Source organism: Falco naumanni, chromosome 4, assembly GCF_017639655.2.
Source record: "Falco naumanni isolate bFalNau1 chromosome 4, bFalNau1.pat, whole genome shotgun sequence".
Lineage (NCBI taxonomy): Eukaryota > Metazoa > Chordata > Aves > Falconiformes > Falconidae > Falco > Falco naumanni.
Window position 1 is genome coordinate 85291808 of NC_054057.1, and position 18150 is coordinate 85309957.

General features: G+C 53.6%; 2 protein-coding genes across 2 annotated transcripts; one reads left to right on the forward strand and one right to left on the reverse strand.

Moving 5' to 3' along the window:
• Window positions 1-636: 636 nt before the first annotated feature.
• Window positions 637-7741, reverse strand: ATPAF2 (ATP synthase mitochondrial F1 complex assembly factor 2). Its single transcript, XM_040592478.1, has 8 exons — window positions 7555-7741; window positions 5719-5763; window positions 5234-5379; window positions 4315-4412; window positions 3682-3762; window positions 3436-3548; window positions 1890-2005; window positions 637-1263 (listed from the first exon to the last, which is right to left on the reverse strand). The coding sequence occupies exons 1-8, from the start codon at window positions 7673-7675 to the stop codon at window positions 1126-1128; spliced, it is 858 nt and encodes a 285-aa protein (XP_040448412.1). The 5' UTR covers window positions 7676-7741; the 3' UTR covers window positions 637-1125.
• Window positions 7742-7969: 228 nt separating this feature from the next.
• Window positions 7970-17952, forward strand: GID4 (GID complex subunit 4 homolog). The gene is made up of 6 exons (XM_040592480.1): window positions 7970-8304; window positions 10872-10931; window positions 11898-12005; window positions 12635-12736; window positions 13795-13925; window positions 15144-17952. Exons 1-6 carry the CDS (start codon window positions 8092-8094, stop codon window positions 15205-15207), a joined length of 678 nt encoding a protein of 225 aa, XP_040448414.1. The 5' UTR covers window positions 7970-8091; the 3' UTR covers window positions 15208-17952.
• Window positions 17953-18150: the final 198 nt, after the last annotated feature.

Here is an 18150-nt window from a genome sequence, read left to right on the forward strand (position 1 = left end):
GCCTTGTCTGCTCACCGCCTCTCACAAAAGCAGCTTTCTGCAGCGTGAACAGAGCAGCCCCCAGCTAGCAGGAAGGGAAATCAATGGTTCCACAGGAGCTCACACACTGCCGCTCGCAACAGCCAGATGAGGAGTCATTAATTCCCTTCCTTGCTCAGTGACAGCAGCTGCTACGCTCACTTGTGGGCAGCTTCTGAGGAATAATGCTGGCCGGGGCGGTACTGCTGGAGGCAAGCAGAGAGTAGAAAGGTGGGAAGGTTAAATGAGAGGGTGGCTGCATACGCGCTCTGGGGAGACCGGGTCTCTCAGAAAGCCCTGTGGCTGGTGCTGCCCATCATACTCAGATTTAGCTCATAGTGCTCTGTGCTTTTGAAGATGGCTGGAGCCCAGGTTCCCCCATTCTTGCTCCAGGACCGCGCTGTTGTCTCCCTGCTACTCCCTGGCTACAAGGACAGAGCACCTGGCACGGCGAGGCTCACACAGAGATGCGGATGGAGCAGATCTGTTTGGTAGTTATTGTCTGCTCTGCTCCATCTTATTTTTCTGCCTGTAGCCATCCCAGCACCTGCCTAGAGCCTGGCAGCTCAGGACCTAGACCACAGCTTGATGATTAAAACAAAGAAATACTCAGCAGCATTGGCTTTCAGAATCTAGCAGGGATGTGCCTTTAATCAGACAGAGAGACCCTGGTGTTACATACAGGCACACTGAGGGATGAAGAACAGATGCAATGGAGTCTGTTTTCAGATTTCCATAACAAGTGTGTGTCAGGAGCTGGCAGCTATGAAGACATGTGGCATATGCTGGGTATGTCTGTGCCGCGCCCTGCCCAGGAAGCTGTTTCTTTCGTGAGAGCTCCTCTGATGAGTTACAGACACCAGTAATGGACAGAGCTGCTGTCTTGGGGATGCAGAGGAAGCTCACCTTGACCCTTCCTCCTTGTGGGCTCAAAACTGCTGGTGCTGCACTGTGGCAGTCAGTCCAAGCGAGGAGTTGCCCACAAAGTCGCAGCTTCTCAGCGCGAGGCTGATGCCAGGAAAGACATGGTGGAAGGAGGGTGGTTACCATCTGCTGGGTCATGCCAGCAATTCACAGCTGGGCACTTTCCTCCTGTGCCCAGCCGTCTCAGTCCTGCAACAGCTTGTGCTTTACAGTCGAGCTCTCTGAACAGAGGTGAACAAAGAGAGTCCCAGCTGCTGCGCGAGCACGCAGCTCACACAGATCGTAGTCATGGGCCCACTCCACACTGCCCCACCGCTGAATCTGGAAAGGAGGAACAGTCGGTTCAGAACTGGATTATACATAGAGCTGCTCAGCAACTCTCAGCCTCCCTTTTCATGTTTATGAAACATGGGTAGCCCCCCAGGAGCTGCGCTGATCACTGATTACTGGGGCAGGGGGATCTCCAGACGAGTTCAGTGGAATGACATGCTTCATCTGTACTGGGGTCTGAGGCAGCGTCCCTTAAAGGGAGGATGAAAAGATTCTCATCAACTTCAGCCACTTTGAGGTCAGGGAGAGCTTCATGCCAGGCCAATTTCCAGCAAGCAAGTTATTAGCTTGGTGTCTACTAAGGCCTCCAGGCTGGATAACCCACAGCAAGAGAAACCAGCCACGACTTTGCAGTTCAGATCAGAGAGGAAGAAAAGTAGCCATCTGGGTTCTGCAGAAAGAAACTGGCAGCCCCAGGAGCACACTGGGCTGCTGCACCAGTGATGTTACTCTACAGCGGCACACTCCAAACTCTCTCAAATGGGGAGACTGGCAGAGTGGAACCTCTCCTGCAATAGCAAACACTTCCCTTGCCAGTTATTTGTGGTGGGAGATGCATTTGTCATGCTGAGATTATTGCTATTTGAATTATAGGGCTGTTTTGTAATATAATTTACCTGGTATTCTTCCTCCAGGCGAGACAGAAGCACAGCTTTCTCTACTGTAATGTGCCTGTCAATCAGACCCATGGACAGAATCAGAGATTTCAGCTGGGTGATTACATATTCTATACCTGGAAGGGAATAACCCAAAACAAACAAGATTCATGGTTGTTTTCTGCAGCATTACAACAGCATCTTCACATGCTCTGAAGAGCCTGTCAGGGTGTGGTGCCTCCTTAGGGAGGTCACAGGGCCAGTGATCCTCACACTTGCATCTGGGCACTTACACATCAGGTCTGCAGTTAACAGCAGACACAAAGCACTGTTCTGGCCACCATCACTGCAGTGACAAAGGTTACGCCTTGGAAACCGCCTCCTTTTATTCCACAAACCTTCCTTGTGCAAAGGGAAGAGATACACATCCAGGCCCGAATATTTTGGAGCTCAGCTCAAAAGCCCAGGGTGAGAAGGACTCGTATACACTTGGTGCTAAAAGAGCTGTCCACATCTATAACCACTCCTAGAAAAACACTGTGCAAATATGTGTGGTGTGCTGTGCCCTGGGAGAACTGTGCCAGCAAAGGACACAGCTGCTGGGCTCAGCTGATAAAACAGAGCTCTTTTCTGCCGTACCACCAGCTACTGGCTTGCAAGACACCCGTCTTCAGGGAAGAAGAGCAAGTGCCTGATGGCTGAGAGACCTGAGCAAATCCCACAGGCACACACAGCCAGGAGGAGGAAAGGGCTCAAAACTCTGAGCTGCTGAGTACTCATGGTTCAGCTCAAGCTGACATGAAATGGAGGTGCCCACACATGGACAGGGTCTAAGGAAGGAACGAACTGAAATCAGACTTGCTTGACACTACTGGTCTAGGCCAGACCCTGGATTTCAGGTTTAAAGTCAACGAGCTGCCCAGAGGCTCCCCTTCCCCAGGGAGGCATATGCCTTTCCCTTCCAGCCTGCCTAGCCATTATAAATCATGAGGAAAAAAAAAGGGGTTTTGCAAGCCCTGTCCCAGGAATCAACACTTAATTTCCCATAGCTGCAGAGCCAGAGGGTTTTATGAGTTTCACTGTCTGCTGCTCATTCAAGCCTTGCATTTAAGGACTTGAGCAAAGCAAGCATTACTTCATTTCTTTCAGTGTCACTCACCAGTATCAGGTAAGATCAAGTGGGCTACAAGGGTGAAAGAGTGAGGACACTGCACAGAACCATGAGCACCTGGAGTACTAAAGCCCATTTCTTTTCCTGGTAAGAAAGCTGGGGATGAAGTCACTAGAAGGTTTGGCATTAAGGAATTTATTTGTGCTAGGGCAGAGCAAACAGCTTGCGAGCCAGCGCAGTCAGATCCTGAACTGACTGTGAACTTAGTGGCACTAAAAGGAGAACCCCTACCCATGACAAATACAGCCGAGGGACTGGCCTGCAGATTTAAAACGTAAACCTCAACACATCATCTGGAGAGGAAAACCACTAGTCACTCTTTGGCCCAGTAGAGAGGAACCGCTTCTTCCACTGGCACAGCCCAAGCAGATGGCTCCCCAGCCCAGCCCCTCTCACCTTGCAGGGCCCACATGTTGTAGGATGCCAGATGGCTGACAAAGGTCTCCTTGGTGCTGGCTGGGATGTTGGGCCCCAGGATGCTGGTTGAGGAGCCAATTGACACATTGTACCTGGAACGATCACCCAGCCCCTCAGAAAAGCACAGGGCTCATGGACCTTGCGGCTCTGACAGGCACAAGCACTATAGCTCCTGGCCTCAGCAGGGCAGGGTACAAGCAGACAGAAACATCTCTGACCTCTTACCTTTTCTCAGCCCAGGTGACAATGGGATCCCATTCATTCTTCTGCAGCTCTGCCAAGGCGGCTGGCTCCTCCACACGATAGCTAGGACATTGCAGGACAAAACCACACTGAATATTCGCTCCCAGGCTGCTCCCTATCAGGCTGGGGGACACCTCTGGGATGGAAGCTGCCTGCCACCAGACCACAGCAAGAGGAACAAGGGCAGTGGCAGCAGTGACTGGGAACAATCCCCTCACTCTTCCCCAGATTAAGTAATCTGAGCTGCCTGAACTCAGGCAAAGGAGCATTGGGGACTGGGCTGACAGATCCCCTGAGCCCTTTCAAAGATATTTTCTTTTCCCCAAGAAGATTTTCATTTCCTGCTGCTCCTGCCCTTGCCCAGCATGGAGGCATCCAAAATAGTTCAACAGAACCCCATTCTCCCTCGTGGGTGCATGGACTTCTACTAGGTTTGCAAATGTAGGACTGGCCTAAAGTAATTCAAATCCTCAGGCCAAAATGAGAACAGATCAGGCTCCTGCCATAGCTGGGTTACAGTAGACATTTTCCTTCACTTCCCCCAACCACCTTTCCGAAAACAACACTGCAACGAGACAACCTCGCCTTTGTGCCAGTGGGGCCCCCATCTCGTACCAGACAGTGTCAGTCTCCAGGAACTTCACAGCTGCACGGATCAGCTGCATTTTGTTTCGCTGTGTGGGATTGTCCAACGCTGTGTTGCACAGTGTGGTCTGCAGGATAAAGACAGTTTAAACTGCTGTTACTCAAGGTTTGGGGAAGCAGTAGCTCCCATTGCACAATGCCAGGAAGAAGCAGAGGAATTTGTGGCAGACAAAGAACCGAGGGGTGCAACTAAAGCAAGGTGCAGGACCAGAACATGGCTTGTGTAATAGGAATCTTCTCACTGGTTTCAGAAGCCTCGAGAGCTGGCGTATCAAGCACCAGGAAAGAGGGCTCACAGACTGCTCCAGAGCTCATAGTTTCTTCTTGCCCCTTGCTATCCCAAATAACACTGTCCAGCCTCTTCTAAAGTCCTCCCAGTGACACAGATTCCCCCTAGACAGTCACCCAGCCAGTATCTAACTGCCCTCACAACTGCAAGGTTCTCCCCCGTGGCCAGCAGAAGTCCCGACCTCTTGGGCCTGTTTCCCTGGGCATTAGGACAACCATGCTCTCACCATGTTCTCCGTTTGGAGACTGTTCTCACATCTACACAGTCACGCTTATTTTAGAGTAAGCCATGCCAACTCTACTGCAAGTACTCAGGAGAGCTGGGTTGGGGGCACAACGCAGAAGGAAGCATTCTCAGGAGAATCTCATCTCATGCACCCCAGTGCAAGGCTTACACCCCAAAGCTGTTCTCAACCCTTGCTCTGGAATCCATTCTGCCAGCTGGAAAAGCCCTCACCAGGTGGCAGTGGCCTGCAAACCCACCTTTAGCCCCCAGTAGTTCTATTCCCAGTCTTTAATCCCGATTTCCTTGACCTGACTGCTCCCAGCACACTGCATTCTGCCCTGCCAAGGTCTTGGTGTCCCAACCTGCCATGCTCACCAGGTGCATAGTGTAGAACTTGATGGTGTCTTTCTGGGAGTCCCACTCTGTTGCCACTGCAATGGCCAAGGCCTCACTGGGGACAGTGAAGAGCTTGGCCTGGGGTGTTTTCAGCTTTCGGTGGTCCAGGTTTATTTCAAAGCCTCCTGGGGAATCAGAGTAGAAATCCTGGGGGATCAAAGAGGAGCAGGCACTAAGGAACAACAGACAACCCCACAGTGGGAGCAGATTCAGAGCTGGAGCTGATGGGAGCCAGGGACCAGAGATACTCAAGTTTTCCACCATGATTTGGACATACTTGGTCTTGGAAGCTGTTTCCCACCACACAGCTTTGCTACAGATGAGGAAAGAGCACAGCAGTCTGGTGACAAATACCCAACTCGCACAGCCTGGGTTACAGGTGTTGCTCCTGCTGAAGCAGTGTGGGGTGGTAACGCCCATCCTGGGGACCAGCCCCTCCATCCTCTCCTGGCAGCCATACTCACCTTCTCCTTGCGAGATGCTCACATTCTGGTAAAACCGTTTCCTCTCTGGGGACAAAAACAGCCAGTCAGAGGGCAGTCAGAGGAGGTTTAGTCCCTTCCCCTGCTCCCCATCACAGCCCAGAGCACATGGAGCCCTTGGTGCTGTTGAGGTGCAAAAATCCAGCCCAGTCCAAGCACTACACCACTTCAGTGAGCTCCCACTGTACAGGGGAAGCGTCATGAAACTGGTGAAAACCACAGTGCTGCTGTGCACAATCAGCAAGTGAACGGGACCAGCTTGCCTTCTGCCAGGCTGGGGTCTCGGCTTCCTTTGAACTGGGCTGCACCAAGTTTCTACAGCCTGGCAGGAGCGGTTTCCAGAGCGGACCTGCCCTATCACTCCTGGAGTTTTGCTTTGCAGTCAGTCTTTCAAGATTCTCCCACTGTACTCACGCTTGACAAATTAATCCCTGTACTGCCTTGGCTAACTCTCTCTCTGCCTGTTCCATTTCAGAGCAGTAAGAAATCCAGCAGAGCCAAGTTAGAGGCCGGGCAGGGCACAGCAACCTCTTTCCACCCCTGATGATGACAAACCCACCCTGTGCCAGCCCACATGCTCTGCCTCAGTGCATCTCACTCAGTCTCTGCTTTGACCTGCAGCTGATGCACCCACTGAAAGAATCACAGCTGCCGGCTCGGTGCATGCAGGGGCAGGACCAGGATGCCATTCCCTCCACCGTGACTGCCCACGGAAGCAAGTTCATTGCTGGCACACACAGTAACAGCTGGATGGTGTTGGGGACATGGTGCACACACTGCAGCATGCCACTGAGTCACCAGGGGAGGAATCACCTCCTGCAGCTGCCTCCAGCCCACACATCCCAGCTCCAGCTGGGGAGTATGCCTGCTCCACCAGCAAGGTGAGCCTGAGGGAACCGCAGGTCTCTGTTTTAAGAGCAGCCTCCTTTCCTACCAGCACTGTTGCGTGCACTCCCAACACCTGAGAGCCAGACTACACGTGATGCGAAGGCTCATATCCCTCACACAAGGCAGGAAGAATCTGCAAGCCATTCCCCTGACAACAGCCACCAGATCATAAATCCTGAACCCATAAATCTGCCTCGCGAAGGGTGAGGCAAGCAGGCCAGGCTGCAGGTCTGTTATTCTAGGCTAAAAAAAGCACATTCCCCCTGGAGAAATGGAAGAGGATTTGCTCAGGCTCAAAGACCTGCAAGCTTCAGGGCCTCAGAAAACACCACGCTGTTAAGGAACAGCTCTAAAAAAAGATTAATGTATGCGTACCCCAGAGGAGTCCTGAGTCACATTGGTGGGCTCCCAATACCCCGTGATGAGTCACTGCGACTCTGCAGCCTCACCTCAGAGAGAACCAGCCTAATTTTACTGTCCTCAAACCCACACGTTTCCAGCAATATCTGTGGAAGGGATACGTGGCCCAGAACGTGCCTGAACCGCCCTGGCTGGGTCCCATCCCCCCCCAATCCCTGAAAAGCAGCAAAACACAACAGCAAGTGCAGCCAACCGCCACGCTGCGGGCTGGGCCGTGCTGCCAGCGAGCCCCGACGCTGAGCACCCGCCAAGGCCGGGAGAAGGGGGCGCGGAGGGGGCAGACCCAGCCGCCCAAAGCGCTGACGGGCCTGGGGGCGCCGGGCCCCGCGGGGCTGCGCTGGAACGGCTGCCCGCCCGCCTCCCGCGCTCCCACCCGCCCCCAGGGCGCTCAGCTCAGCCCCTCCCCGGCCCGGGGTGACCTTGGGAGGTGTCACCGCCGCGGAGGGGTCCCCAACGGGACAGGGGCAGGGCCCACCGAAGGGGGCTGGAGTCGCCCCGACGCTCCCTCACCTCCCAGCGGGGCATAGGCCCGGCCCCCACCCGGCCCCAGCGGGCCACTCCCGACAGCGGTAGGAAGCGGGCGGGGGAGCGGGGAGCGGCCCCGCAGCAGCCGGCAGCAGCCACGCCACATCGCACCGAGGAACGAGGAACCGCCACCCTCCCTGCCCGCCTCAGCGCGGCTCGGCGGGCGCCGCCATGTTACCGCGGCAGCAGCCAATCCGCGCCGCGAACGCGTTTTGCCCCTTCGCCCGCCCCGTCCCATCCTCGGTGGGGCGGGCCACAAAACTGCGCTTCCCAGCAGCGCCCGCGGCCGCGCCTGCCGGGAGGAAGCGCGTGCCCTGCGCCGGCGGCCAATCGGCGCTCGGCACCGCCCCTCCGCGGCGCCCGCGAGGGCCAATGGGAGCGCGCGGAGGCGCTGCCGGGAGGCCCTGAGCCAGGCGGCGGCGGCGGCGGCCTCGGCGTGTGCGGAGCCGAGCGGAGCCGAGCGGGCGGCGCCCCCGGCCGCGCTCGGCCCCGGCCACGCTGGCGCCCGGGGACCCTCCCGAGATGCCGGTGCGGAGCGAGCGGTGTCGTGCGGGCGGTGCGGCGGGCTCGGCCTCCTCGGCGTCCTCCGGGGCGGCCGCCAGCAGTCTGGTGCCGCCGCCCCCCATCAACACGGCGCAGCCCGGCGTGGCCACCTCGTTGCTCTACAGCGGCGCCAAGTTCCGCGGGCAGCAGCGCAGCAAGGGCAATGCCTACGAGGTGGAGGTCGTCATGCAGGTGAGGGGCCGGCCGGCGGCCGCCCACACTCCCGGGGCCCGACGGGGCCCCGCTCTCCTCAGGCCGCGGCCGCCGGGTCCGTCCCGCCGGGCCCCTCAGGCCGCGGTCGCCTCGCCGGTTCCCTCCCAGCCCCTAAAACTGCCGCCGCCCGGTTTCCTGGCCCCTCAGGTCCGGGCGCTGGTTCTCTTTCCTCGGCTGCCTCCGGCCTCTCTGCGCTCCTTCCCTTCAGGCCCCGGTTGTGCCCCCCCTTCCCCCGGCGCGGGTCGCTGCCAGCCCTCTGCCGGTTCCCTCAGGACCAGCGCCTGGTGTGTGTCCCATCCCCTGCGTCCTAGCGAGGCCTGTGGAGGAGGTGGGGAGACCCCTTTCCTTTAGTCCCAGCATCCCACTTCCCCTCAGCCCCAGCAAGGTGGGACCGGGGTGGCGGAGGCCTCAGCAGGAGGCTTCCCCCAGGCTTGGAATGGCCTGTAGTCCTACCTGCCCCGCTCGCCTCTGACCTGGCAGTGCCTCCCTGCAATTCCTCTGGTTCCATCAAGCCCAGTAATGACTGCGGGTCCTCAGGCTCTGGTGATATCTCTGCCCCCCGTGCACTCTGCCTTCCTCTCATCACTGGGGAGAAGACCCTGTCTTTTTCCCTTCAGACCCCAGGAGAGACTCCTTTCTCTCAGACCCAGTGAAGTCCAAGGCCACCCCCTTGCTCCCTTCCCCTCAAACCCTGCGATGGGCCCACTGCACTCAAGCTGTTCCCCCTCATCTTTTTTCCCTGTTCCCACTGGGCCTGGCAAGGTTTGTAACCTGGGATTCCTCCCTCATTCCCTTCGGGCTATGGAGTGGCTGTGCACCTCCATGCCACAGGGTGGAAGGGTAAGAGCCCAGCTTAAGAGTGTGTGGTGTCCGGGGATGTCTCTACCAGCGGGACAGCCTGCATTTCAGTCCTGGCTGGAAATCAGCAGGGATCCCAGTCCCTGGCTGGCTGGCAGAGCATGGCTCAGCTGGCCCTGGGACCCAGGGTTCCCCATCCCTGGGGTGCTGGAGGCTGCCCTAGGCTGAGCAGGGAACCTGGGACAAAGTGCAGTGGTTTGTCTGTGGCAGGAATGCAGCCAGACAGCTGGTGTGCCCAGCTGTGGCAGGGAGTCGGGATGCTGGCTTGTGTGGCTTTTCCATTCCTCCCTGTAGTCATTGTCACACTGTGTGCTTTATTTTTAGTCCTAGGCATTGGCACAATAACTTTGGGCAGAGCTGGCGAGGTGTGGAGTCATTAGTATGTGGGCAAGCCAGACATCTGATACATGCTTTCCTATAGAGCACCCTGCGAGTCACAGCTTTGTTCCCAGTTTGGTGGCATGGGATCTGGGGAACCGTGGTTGAGCATGTAGTGAGTGCAGTGATGAAGCTTGACACATGTGCTGCTGTTGTGGAGTAGTGTCAGAGCCCCAGGGTCAGCAGATGGGGCAGCATTTGAACCGGATTGTGTTTTCATGTCCAGTCCTGCACTTGTCAACAGCGCAAGCATACCTGGTTTGCTGTGGTGGGGACATCCTATGGCTGATCAGCTTCACTGCACGCTGCCTTCTCACAGGGGCTGGCGGTGGCTTTGTGCTTTGTGCTAAAAATGCTGCTGTTTCACGGGTGTCAGCTGAGAAGAGGTGGCTGCCCTCTCTCCCTGTGCTGAGCGCAGAGAAATGTTGCTTTTCTTTGATCACAGGTGGGGAAGATCCATCTTCTCATAGTTGATGTTTGTGCTTCCCCAAATAAGTCACTTCTTGTTTTGATAATGGATCTGGAGATGTCGGGGAAAAGCTTGGAAAATCCCCTGGTTTTAAATTCCCTGCTTGGAACAGACACAGCCCCCTGTTTAGTTTCTGCACAACAGAAGCAGCGAGATGCAGCCCTGTAACTCTTTTAAGGGTGCCATAAAAGCGTTCGATCTGGGCTTCCTTCAGAATGCATGAGACATCGTCTGGCTTCTGAGCAGGCTTTGGCATGTGCTGTGCCACCAGACTGGGTTCTAGGCAGAAAGTACAGGTAGCATGTTAGAGAGGCATGGGTCAGGCCTGTTAAATAAGCAGATGGCAAAGCTTAGGGCCTTGCTTTCTTCCTTTAGCCTGAATTATCTCCAGTAAATAGATGCTTTTTACTCTTTTTCTCACCTGAACACCAGTTTGCTGGTGGCAGTTGACTGGTAAGTGTGAGGGCTGGGCTTATGTGTGATTCTGCCAGTGGTGCTTTCACTTGGAGAAAACTGAGTCTGCTTCCTTGTGGGTGGGGAGCTGGGGGTTGTTACTGTTGGGGACTTCTGGGCAGAGGGTGCTGCCTCGGTGTGCTGGAGCTGGAAGCAGGCAGGGTGTTGTCAGGCCTAGGATGCGGGGGCTTTCAGAGGTGAGCTGACCTGTAAATGATCTTTCTGAGTGGTTCCCAGGTGTGGGGAAGGGCTGCCCCTGTGAGCATTGGGCAGTAAGCTGGACTGTCTGTACTGGCTGAAGCTGAAATCAGCCTTGGAGGGGTTAGAAACTGTTTTGGATCAGTGGGGTGCCTTTATGCTCATGGTTGGACTTTGCGCTCTTTTCTAGCATGTGGATATGGAAAATTCCTATCTCTGTGGATACTTGAAGATTAAAGGCCTTACAGAGGTGAGTGTTAACTGCAAAACAACAAGAAAAGGTGCTGTGTAAAGGCTTTTCTTTTTCCTGGTGGGGTGGGAGAAGCTGCCACCAGAAATAGGAAGTGGAGGGATTGAGCGTACAGTAGATTTAACCACTGAATTGTTTAATAGCTTCAGTCTGTTGTTCTTGGCATGTCAAGCAAGTACGGTGGGCCTTTGATGGGAGTCCTGAACAAGGAAGGCTTATCTGGCATACCTTAAGGTCTGAGCAGAACCAAATCTGACCCTGCAGTCAGCTTTAGGCACTCTACCAGTGGTGGTGTGTTGCTGAAAGTAAATAAACCAGGACCTGAACAGTCAGATCTTTGCATACTTCCTTCCCTATCCATCCTCTAAGATTGCTTGTAATGTCAGTCAGTCAGTGAAAACTGTCTCCCAGGGGTGATGATGCTTTCGGCTGTAGCGCACCACATGTCTGTCGTTACATGGGAGTTCTTGGAGAGGTTTGCTCTCTCCAGCTGAGTCTGCTGTTCCCTGCCTGTGTTCTCCTAATTCGGTGCCAATGTGAAGCACCTTTTCCTGTGGTGGGGTGGCTTAATCCAGCTCTTGAGCTTTGTAGCACCTGTGCAGCAACGGCTGAGGAGCAGTGCTGGCTGTAAATGGTCACTTGTGATTGTCCAGCTGGGAGCTTCCCTGCAGTCCAGCTCTGGTGCGGCTCCTGCTGGTTTCATGAATGTGAATAGAGAGGCTGGAATAAGAGGGTGGAGGCTGTGCATGCGAGTCAGACTTTTAAAAGGCCAGACTTTTAAAAGGCGTGGGGCAGGACCAGTCAGTGTGCTGCTTGGAGGGATGGGAGCACTGGCCTGGGATTGCCTGAAGCTCTTGCTCTGAGATGCTGCTTTTTGCTGAGCGCATGCACCTCATCTGCATTTGAGTTTCTGTCTCTAGATGACAAACCTTCTGACCTCTCATTTGTGTGTCTCTTCTCTCCTAGGAGTACCCAACCCTCACCACTTTCTTTGAAGGCGAAATAATCAGTAAAAAGCATCCTTTCTTAACACGCAAGTGGGATGCTGATGAAGATGTGGATCGTAAACACTGGGTAAATAAATCTGGTGGGCAGATAGGTGTCTGCAGTTCTGGCTGGGCAGCTGGTTTGGAGGTGAGGTGCAGTGTGTGCCCATGCAAGAGCTGTCAGAAGGGCCTGGAAACCTCTCCTTTTTGGGTGTCTCCCTCCTTCCACCGCTGGGATCTTTGCAACACCCTTCAGGAGGCTGTTGGCTGTGATCCATGATGAGGGAGGGGGCATCTTGTTTTCCACTTGCTGGCTCTGGGGCTGGAAAGGGAGCAGGAGCAATCCCCATCTCTTGACCCCCTTAGGAGAATGTGCTCAGGATCAGGGCTGCAGCAGCCGGCTGGTTGCCTGGCTGCCTTGACCTTTACTGTTTTTTGCCAGACTTTGATGTTTATTATGTTTCCGTCAAAATATCTTCCTCTGGAAGTGTAGGAACTTCTCTAGCTGGGCTGGATATGGCTGTGGGTGACTGGCAGTCCTTTGAGCTGCCCTGTGCTAGTCCTGGGTGTGCGTTTAGCACTGCTCCGAGGGAAGAGCAACCCCTTTGGTGAGGATGGTCCTTTTCTGTAGCAGTTTTTCCCTCCTAAATAGCAGCTGGCACTAGTGAGCTCTACTGGTATAAGCTTCCTGGTTTTTTCTTTTCTTTTTTGTTTCAGGGGAAGTTCCAGGCTTTTTACCAGTATGCAAAAACATTTAACTCTGATGACTTTGATTATGAGGATCTGAAAAATGGGGACTATGTCTTCATGAGATGGAAGGTAAACTCCACATGTCTCCTTCTCTGATGTGCTGCTTACAAACGACTGACAGAGGCTTGTGGTGCCTGAAAGCTTTTTCAGCAATGATGGTTTAATGACACATCTCACCCTACCAACCTCGTAACCCACCATAGTTGCAAATTCCAATGTGACTCCTGTCTAGCCAGCTAATTGCATCCTTAAGGGCTGCAGTCGTGGCTAAAAACACAACAGGAAAATCTGGCTTGGTGATGATCCAGAGGATGAGAGAATTGGTGTCTCCAGTCCCTGTGCAGGGCCTGGGTGTTTGATGCAAACTGGACAGTCTGCACATTTCTGTACTGTAGCTGGATTGGTTCCTCCCTCTTTATGTGAGCCTTGTGCAGCTGCCAGGGGAGGAAGTCGTAGGGTCACAGAATGGTTTGTGTTGGAAGAGATGGCTGAAGATTGCCTAGTACAGCTGCTCCACCATGAGCAGGGACATCTTTCACTAGACCAGGTTGTTCAGAGCCCCGTCCAACCTGGCCTTGAATATTTTCAGGGGCAGGGCATCTGCCACCTCTCTGGGCAATGTGTGCCAGTGCCTCACCACTCTCACAGTAAAGAATTTCTTCCTTACATCTAATCTAAATCTGCCCTCTTTTAGTTTAAAACTGTTACCCCTTGTCCTGTTGCTACAGGCTCTGGTAAAAAGTCTCTCTGCACCCTTCTCATAAGCCCCCTATAAGTAAGTACTGAAAGGCTACAATAAGGTCTCCCTGGAGCCTTCTCTTCGTCATCGGGCAGCTCCAATTCCTGATTTTGCAATTGGCTTCTGATTTGCAGGGGGAAGGTATTGAACTGAAATTGATCCTGTGCACTCTTAAAACTGGTTCTGTTCTCAGTTGTCTGCTTCCCTGTAAGATGCCTACAGTGGCAGGTGGTGAAAGAACATGCTGGTCTCTGTGGTTTGGGCTGCTGCGAGTGCTGGGGCAGGAATGCCTTCGTGTTAACGGGTGCCAGTAGTCAGTTTGGGAGGGCAGGGCAGGGGGGTTGTATTTGACCGACATTTTAAAATGCAGTCTGTGTTTTGTGTACAGGAACAGTTCCTAGTCCCAGATCACACTATCAAAGATATCAGCGGTGCTTCCTTTGCTGGTTTCTATTACATCTGCTTCCAGAAGTCAGCAGCATCTATAGAGGGCTATTACTACCATAGGAGTTCAGAATGGTAAGGAAGCTTTCCTTCCTCCTGCGGACTGAAGGGTGGCTCCTCAAACCAAGCCGTGACTCCTCTTCTGTTTGTCTGCAGCCTTGGGAGTGTCCAGGCAGTGCTTCTCTGGGCTGGGAAGGAGATTCAGTCTGGTGGCTGGACCTTGGGGCAGAAGGGAGGGCTTTTGTGCCAAGCTTGGCCAGAGCAGGCTAGTGCAGTCCATTTGTGTGCTCTGAAGTGCTGCCCTTTTTTACATGGCGGGGAATAATTGGGCTGGCAAGGTGGAGCAGGAGAGGTGCAAGGTCTGGAGGTGCGTTGTGGCCCAGCGAAGCAATGGTCTGGTGCAGCAGTGAGGTATGTTGGGAGGCAGACACCAGCTGTGGTTCACTAGAAGCATCCCTCCAGAAGCCTTGTCTCCAGTGCAAACACTCGCAGGGCTTGCCTGCTTCTGCCCTCCTGTGAGGATAGGCAAGTGTAGGGCAGCCTGATCTCGTGAGCAGGGTTGCACTCCCTCAGCTTATGCTCTGCTCAGTGATTCAAGCTTCAAGCTTCTCCATGACTTGGCCCTCACATGTAACAGCTTGGCTGTTGTTCCCTTCAGGCAGAAATCTTGTTAGGCCAGTGCTTTGTAGTCCAAGGTCCTTGGAGTGTTGCTGTAAGACAAGGGAATGGTCCAAGTTAATTGGTTGATTTCTTGTTAGAACCAGCCATCTGACAAGTAGCTGTGGAAAGCTCTTTTCCCTCTGACAGCCTTGGATATTTGTCTTACACAGCAAGTGAATCTGTGGGGTGGCTAGAAGCTCTCGGGGGGGTGGTGGGGGAGGGAAGCTACCTGGGAGGCTTTCAGACGAATCCCCTCAAGCTAAGCTTTGAAAGACCTGAGTGCAATTTGCAGTTGTAGCAAACACTGTTTGAACATGAAAGTCATTGAACTTCAAAAGGTGTCCAAAAACCACAGTCAGCCCACCTCAAACACAGCCTGGCTGCAAGTAGCTCAGAGGCACGGGAATGGAAATGAGGAGCGATGCTGAGTCCTCACAGGGTTTTGGCACTGTGGGTAAGTGGGTGTTGGGTACATGAACACGTCTGAGGTTTGACTCTTGAGACTGTATAGGGGGAGAGAAGAGCCAGCCACCAGGATGTCTGCTCTGTGGCCTGCCAAACAGGAGCCATTAGTGCTAGGGGAGTTCTCTTGCTCTATGTAATCCTCTTATCCATACTTTCCTTCTGTCCCAGGTATCAGTCATTGAATTTAACTCACGTTCCTGAGCACAGTGCTCCTATCTACGAATTCCGATGACAGCTGTCCAGAACTGATACTGCACAGAAGAAAACCGGGCAGGAGAGCATGGCCTGCCAGGAGAACTGTGTCCCTGTCGGAGCACGGGAATGCACGCTTCTCTCCTGCCCCTCGGACTCACAAGAGAGAGCCTGAATGTTAACTCACTCAGCCCGAGGAGCGTGGCTGCTGGAGCTTGATTCTCCCTCCTGTCGAGTGGCGATTTGATCTTTAATCTGGTTTTAAGCTACCTTTAAATGCACTTTCTTATTGCACAGCTAGTTTCTCTATCACTGAAGTTTCTCCCGGCTCTCCTCTGGAAGCTGTTTCTCAGTAGCTGGAATCAGTGGTCTGTCCTCCAAGTAATAAGAAAATATAAGCTCGGTGCTTATATTTTCATTGTTACGGCCTGATAATGGGTTGAAATCGCCAGGACTCAGGTTTGTGGCCCAGATTGCCAGCTCTGATGCTCCCAGAGCCGGGACCCGTGTGTGAGGCTCTGCTTGGCAGAGAGCTGCTCGGCTGCAGAGTCTGTTGGGGGAGTGTTGGCTGAGACAGATAAGGCTTGAATGAGTCTTTGCTTTGCGCTGGCTAATGAGGTTAGCCGGAGCTGCAGATCTTTCAGGAACGCCGGCCCTTTGGAGCTGGGAGCTGTTCCGGTGTCTGGATACGCCACTGGGAATTAATTTGACGTATGGACTTCCAGGCTCTCAGTAAAGTGGATCTGAACTCTGCTTATAGGTGTATATTTGCTCTTTACTTAAGTTAAGGGTAAAAAAGAAAAAAAAAAAGGAAAAAAAAAGACTTTTATTAAAAAAAAATATATATTTTTATGGTTCCTTTTCCAAAGGACCCTATGGCAAGTGCACAAGTACTCAACTACATTTTACCGTTTTCACATTGAAAACCAGGAATGTCTGTGTTAGTTTTTATATACATGTATGTAATCAGCTAGCCGCTTTGGGAAAGTAATGGGAGTGCAAGTGTTGAGCAGCATTGCAGGGACAGCTCTGGGAATGTTCAGCATTTGTACTTGCTCTTCATACTTCACCAACACCACTGCTTGATACCTTTTTACAAGGCAGAAAAAAAAAACGGAAAAAAAACAACCACCACCAACCCCCCCCCTACCCCCCCCCCCAGTAGCTCTGCTCTGACTTTGAAACGTTTCAATGGATATAACTTAAGGCTTGTGTGCCAAAGTGTGTGTGTATGGCCGTGTGGGTTTTTTTTTAAAGACATTTTAAAAATTGGCCTTGGTTGTATATTTAATGTGACAGTCCCACCTGCAGGGCTTTTGTGAAGACTTTAGTTTGCATTTTCCTGGCTGTTTTAAAAAGAACCCCATTGAAGCTGGCTTGTGTCATGCGCTAACCTGGTGGGTGTTGAGGGCGGGTTTGCTGCCTGGGAGAGGAAAGCGAAGCCTCTGCCTGCCTAGCGCCAAGGTGGTTTGGGTTTTCTTCTTTTTAACTAACTTTTCTTCCTATCTGCATAGTGTCTGTCTGGTTTATTGCAGCAGCTGAATTGCTAGTTTAAGCCTTAACGAGAAAGTATTCAGGTCTCAGTGAGCCCATTTCTTCTATTCCGAGTAAGTAAGGATCTTGCACAATCGGAGAAGCGGCAGGGCTGGTCTCAGGAGGTGATGTGGAAGTCACCTGCCTTGTGTGCTGTTTGCTGCAGATGAATCCTTTTCCCCAGCACAAATGGAGAGAGACCTGCTACAGCAGATGGGGGACACCTGGCCCTTGGTGGCCCCCTGCAATGAGGGAAGCATGTGTCATTGCCCTGGCCGTGGCAGGTAGATTTGTAGAGTAGTGTGAAGGCAAGTGGGGTTGCGATTCGAGGTGTGGAGGGAGAGCAGCTACGAGCAGAGCAGTTGGGAAGCAGATTCCCATTCTATTCAGCTCTTCTCGGAGAAACTCTCCCTTTGGCAGTGGGGAGAGGAGCTTCCTTGCGGGGGTGCTGGGAGACATCCTGGTTTTAGTGGTGAAAGCCGGCGGTGCTGCTCTGCTGTGACCAAGCGTGGGGGCAAAGCCTCCTCCCAGGTGCTGTGTGGGCACAGGGACCCAGCTCCCAGCGGCTCTTCACAGCCCTCCGGAGCCGTCTGTGTGCAATATTGGTGGCGGCACTGGTCTCCTTGGCTCCCCAGGGCTGTCAATGCCAGTGTGACGCTTGGGTTTCTGACGTGATTTAGTTGAATTAACACTGTGGTTGTTGGCAGAAGCTGGGTTAGGAAGGGTCCTGGGGTTGTTTAATGTGTATAACTACTCCAAACCCTCTGACGTTTTTCTTTTGAGACGATATGTTGCGAGAAGGGTGGGGAAGGAGCATCCTGCTCTCTGCCTGTCTCCTTCCCACCATTCCAAAGCCAATTTTGGCTGAAATCCAAAACTGCCGGGGTGATGCAGCCCCGTGGGACATGTGTGGTGGGTGCAGAGCAGGTCGTGGAGCAGAGAGGTTTGCCGGGGCTGGTGTTCAGAGCTTCCCTCCTCTAAGGCTTTTGTTTTGGTTTTTGTTTTCTTTTGACCTGTTGTTTGAGCTAAGGAGAGATGTTACGTATGTCGTGGTATGGTGAGAGAGAGCCGACCGGGGGAGGATCTGGGGTGCGGAGGTAAGAGATGGGGTGTTTGGCCTTGGAATAGGCTGCGATGTCTCTTTTGACCCGCGCTGGCTGCAGAAGGGGGGTACCGTGGGCAGGCAGAGCAGGGGCTGAGGAGGCGTTTTGTGGAGCGATCGATGTCCAAATTAAACATGAAATGTATTTAAGAGATCTGTGTCTGCCTGTGTTTGTCGAGCAAAGCGCGTCTTGATTCTGGGGGGGAGAGCTGTGCTTCATCTCCCTCAAGGACTTCTCCAGGAATCCATTAAGTGCTGATTGCCTTCACTGCAGGATCCGGCCTTAATTAGAGGAGCGGGAGGGGGGTCAAGGCCTGTGGGGGGGGGCTCCCTCTGAAGCCTGCCTGG

Bases quoted from the DNA above. Each gene is read 5' to 3' on its own strand.
- GID4 (XM_040592480.1), top strand. From the start codon at position 8,092: ATGCCGGTGCGGAGCGAGCGGTGTCGTGCGGGCGGTGCGGCGGGCTCG. The intron at 8,305-10,871 runs GTGAGGGGCCGG...GCTCTTTTCTAG, and splicing joins AGGTGGAGGTCGTCATGCAG to CATGTGGATATGGAAAATTC. The intron at 12,737-13,794 runs GTAAACTCCACA...TTTTGTGTACAG, and splicing joins ATGTCTTCATGAGATGGAAG to GAACAGTTCCTAGTCCCAGA.
- ATPAF2 (XM_040592478.1), bottom strand. From the start codon at position 7,675: ATGTGGCGTGGCTGCTGCCGGCTGCTGCGGGGCCGCTCCCCGCTCCCC. The intron at 5,764-7,554 runs GTGAGGGAGCGT...TTTTGTCCCCAG, and splicing joins GGCCTATGCCCCGCTGGGAG to AGAGGAAACGGTTTTACCAG. The intron at 2,006-3,435 runs GTGAGAGGGGCT...ATTCCCTTCCAG, and splicing joins CAACATGTGGGCCCTGCAAG to GTATAGAATATGTAATCACC.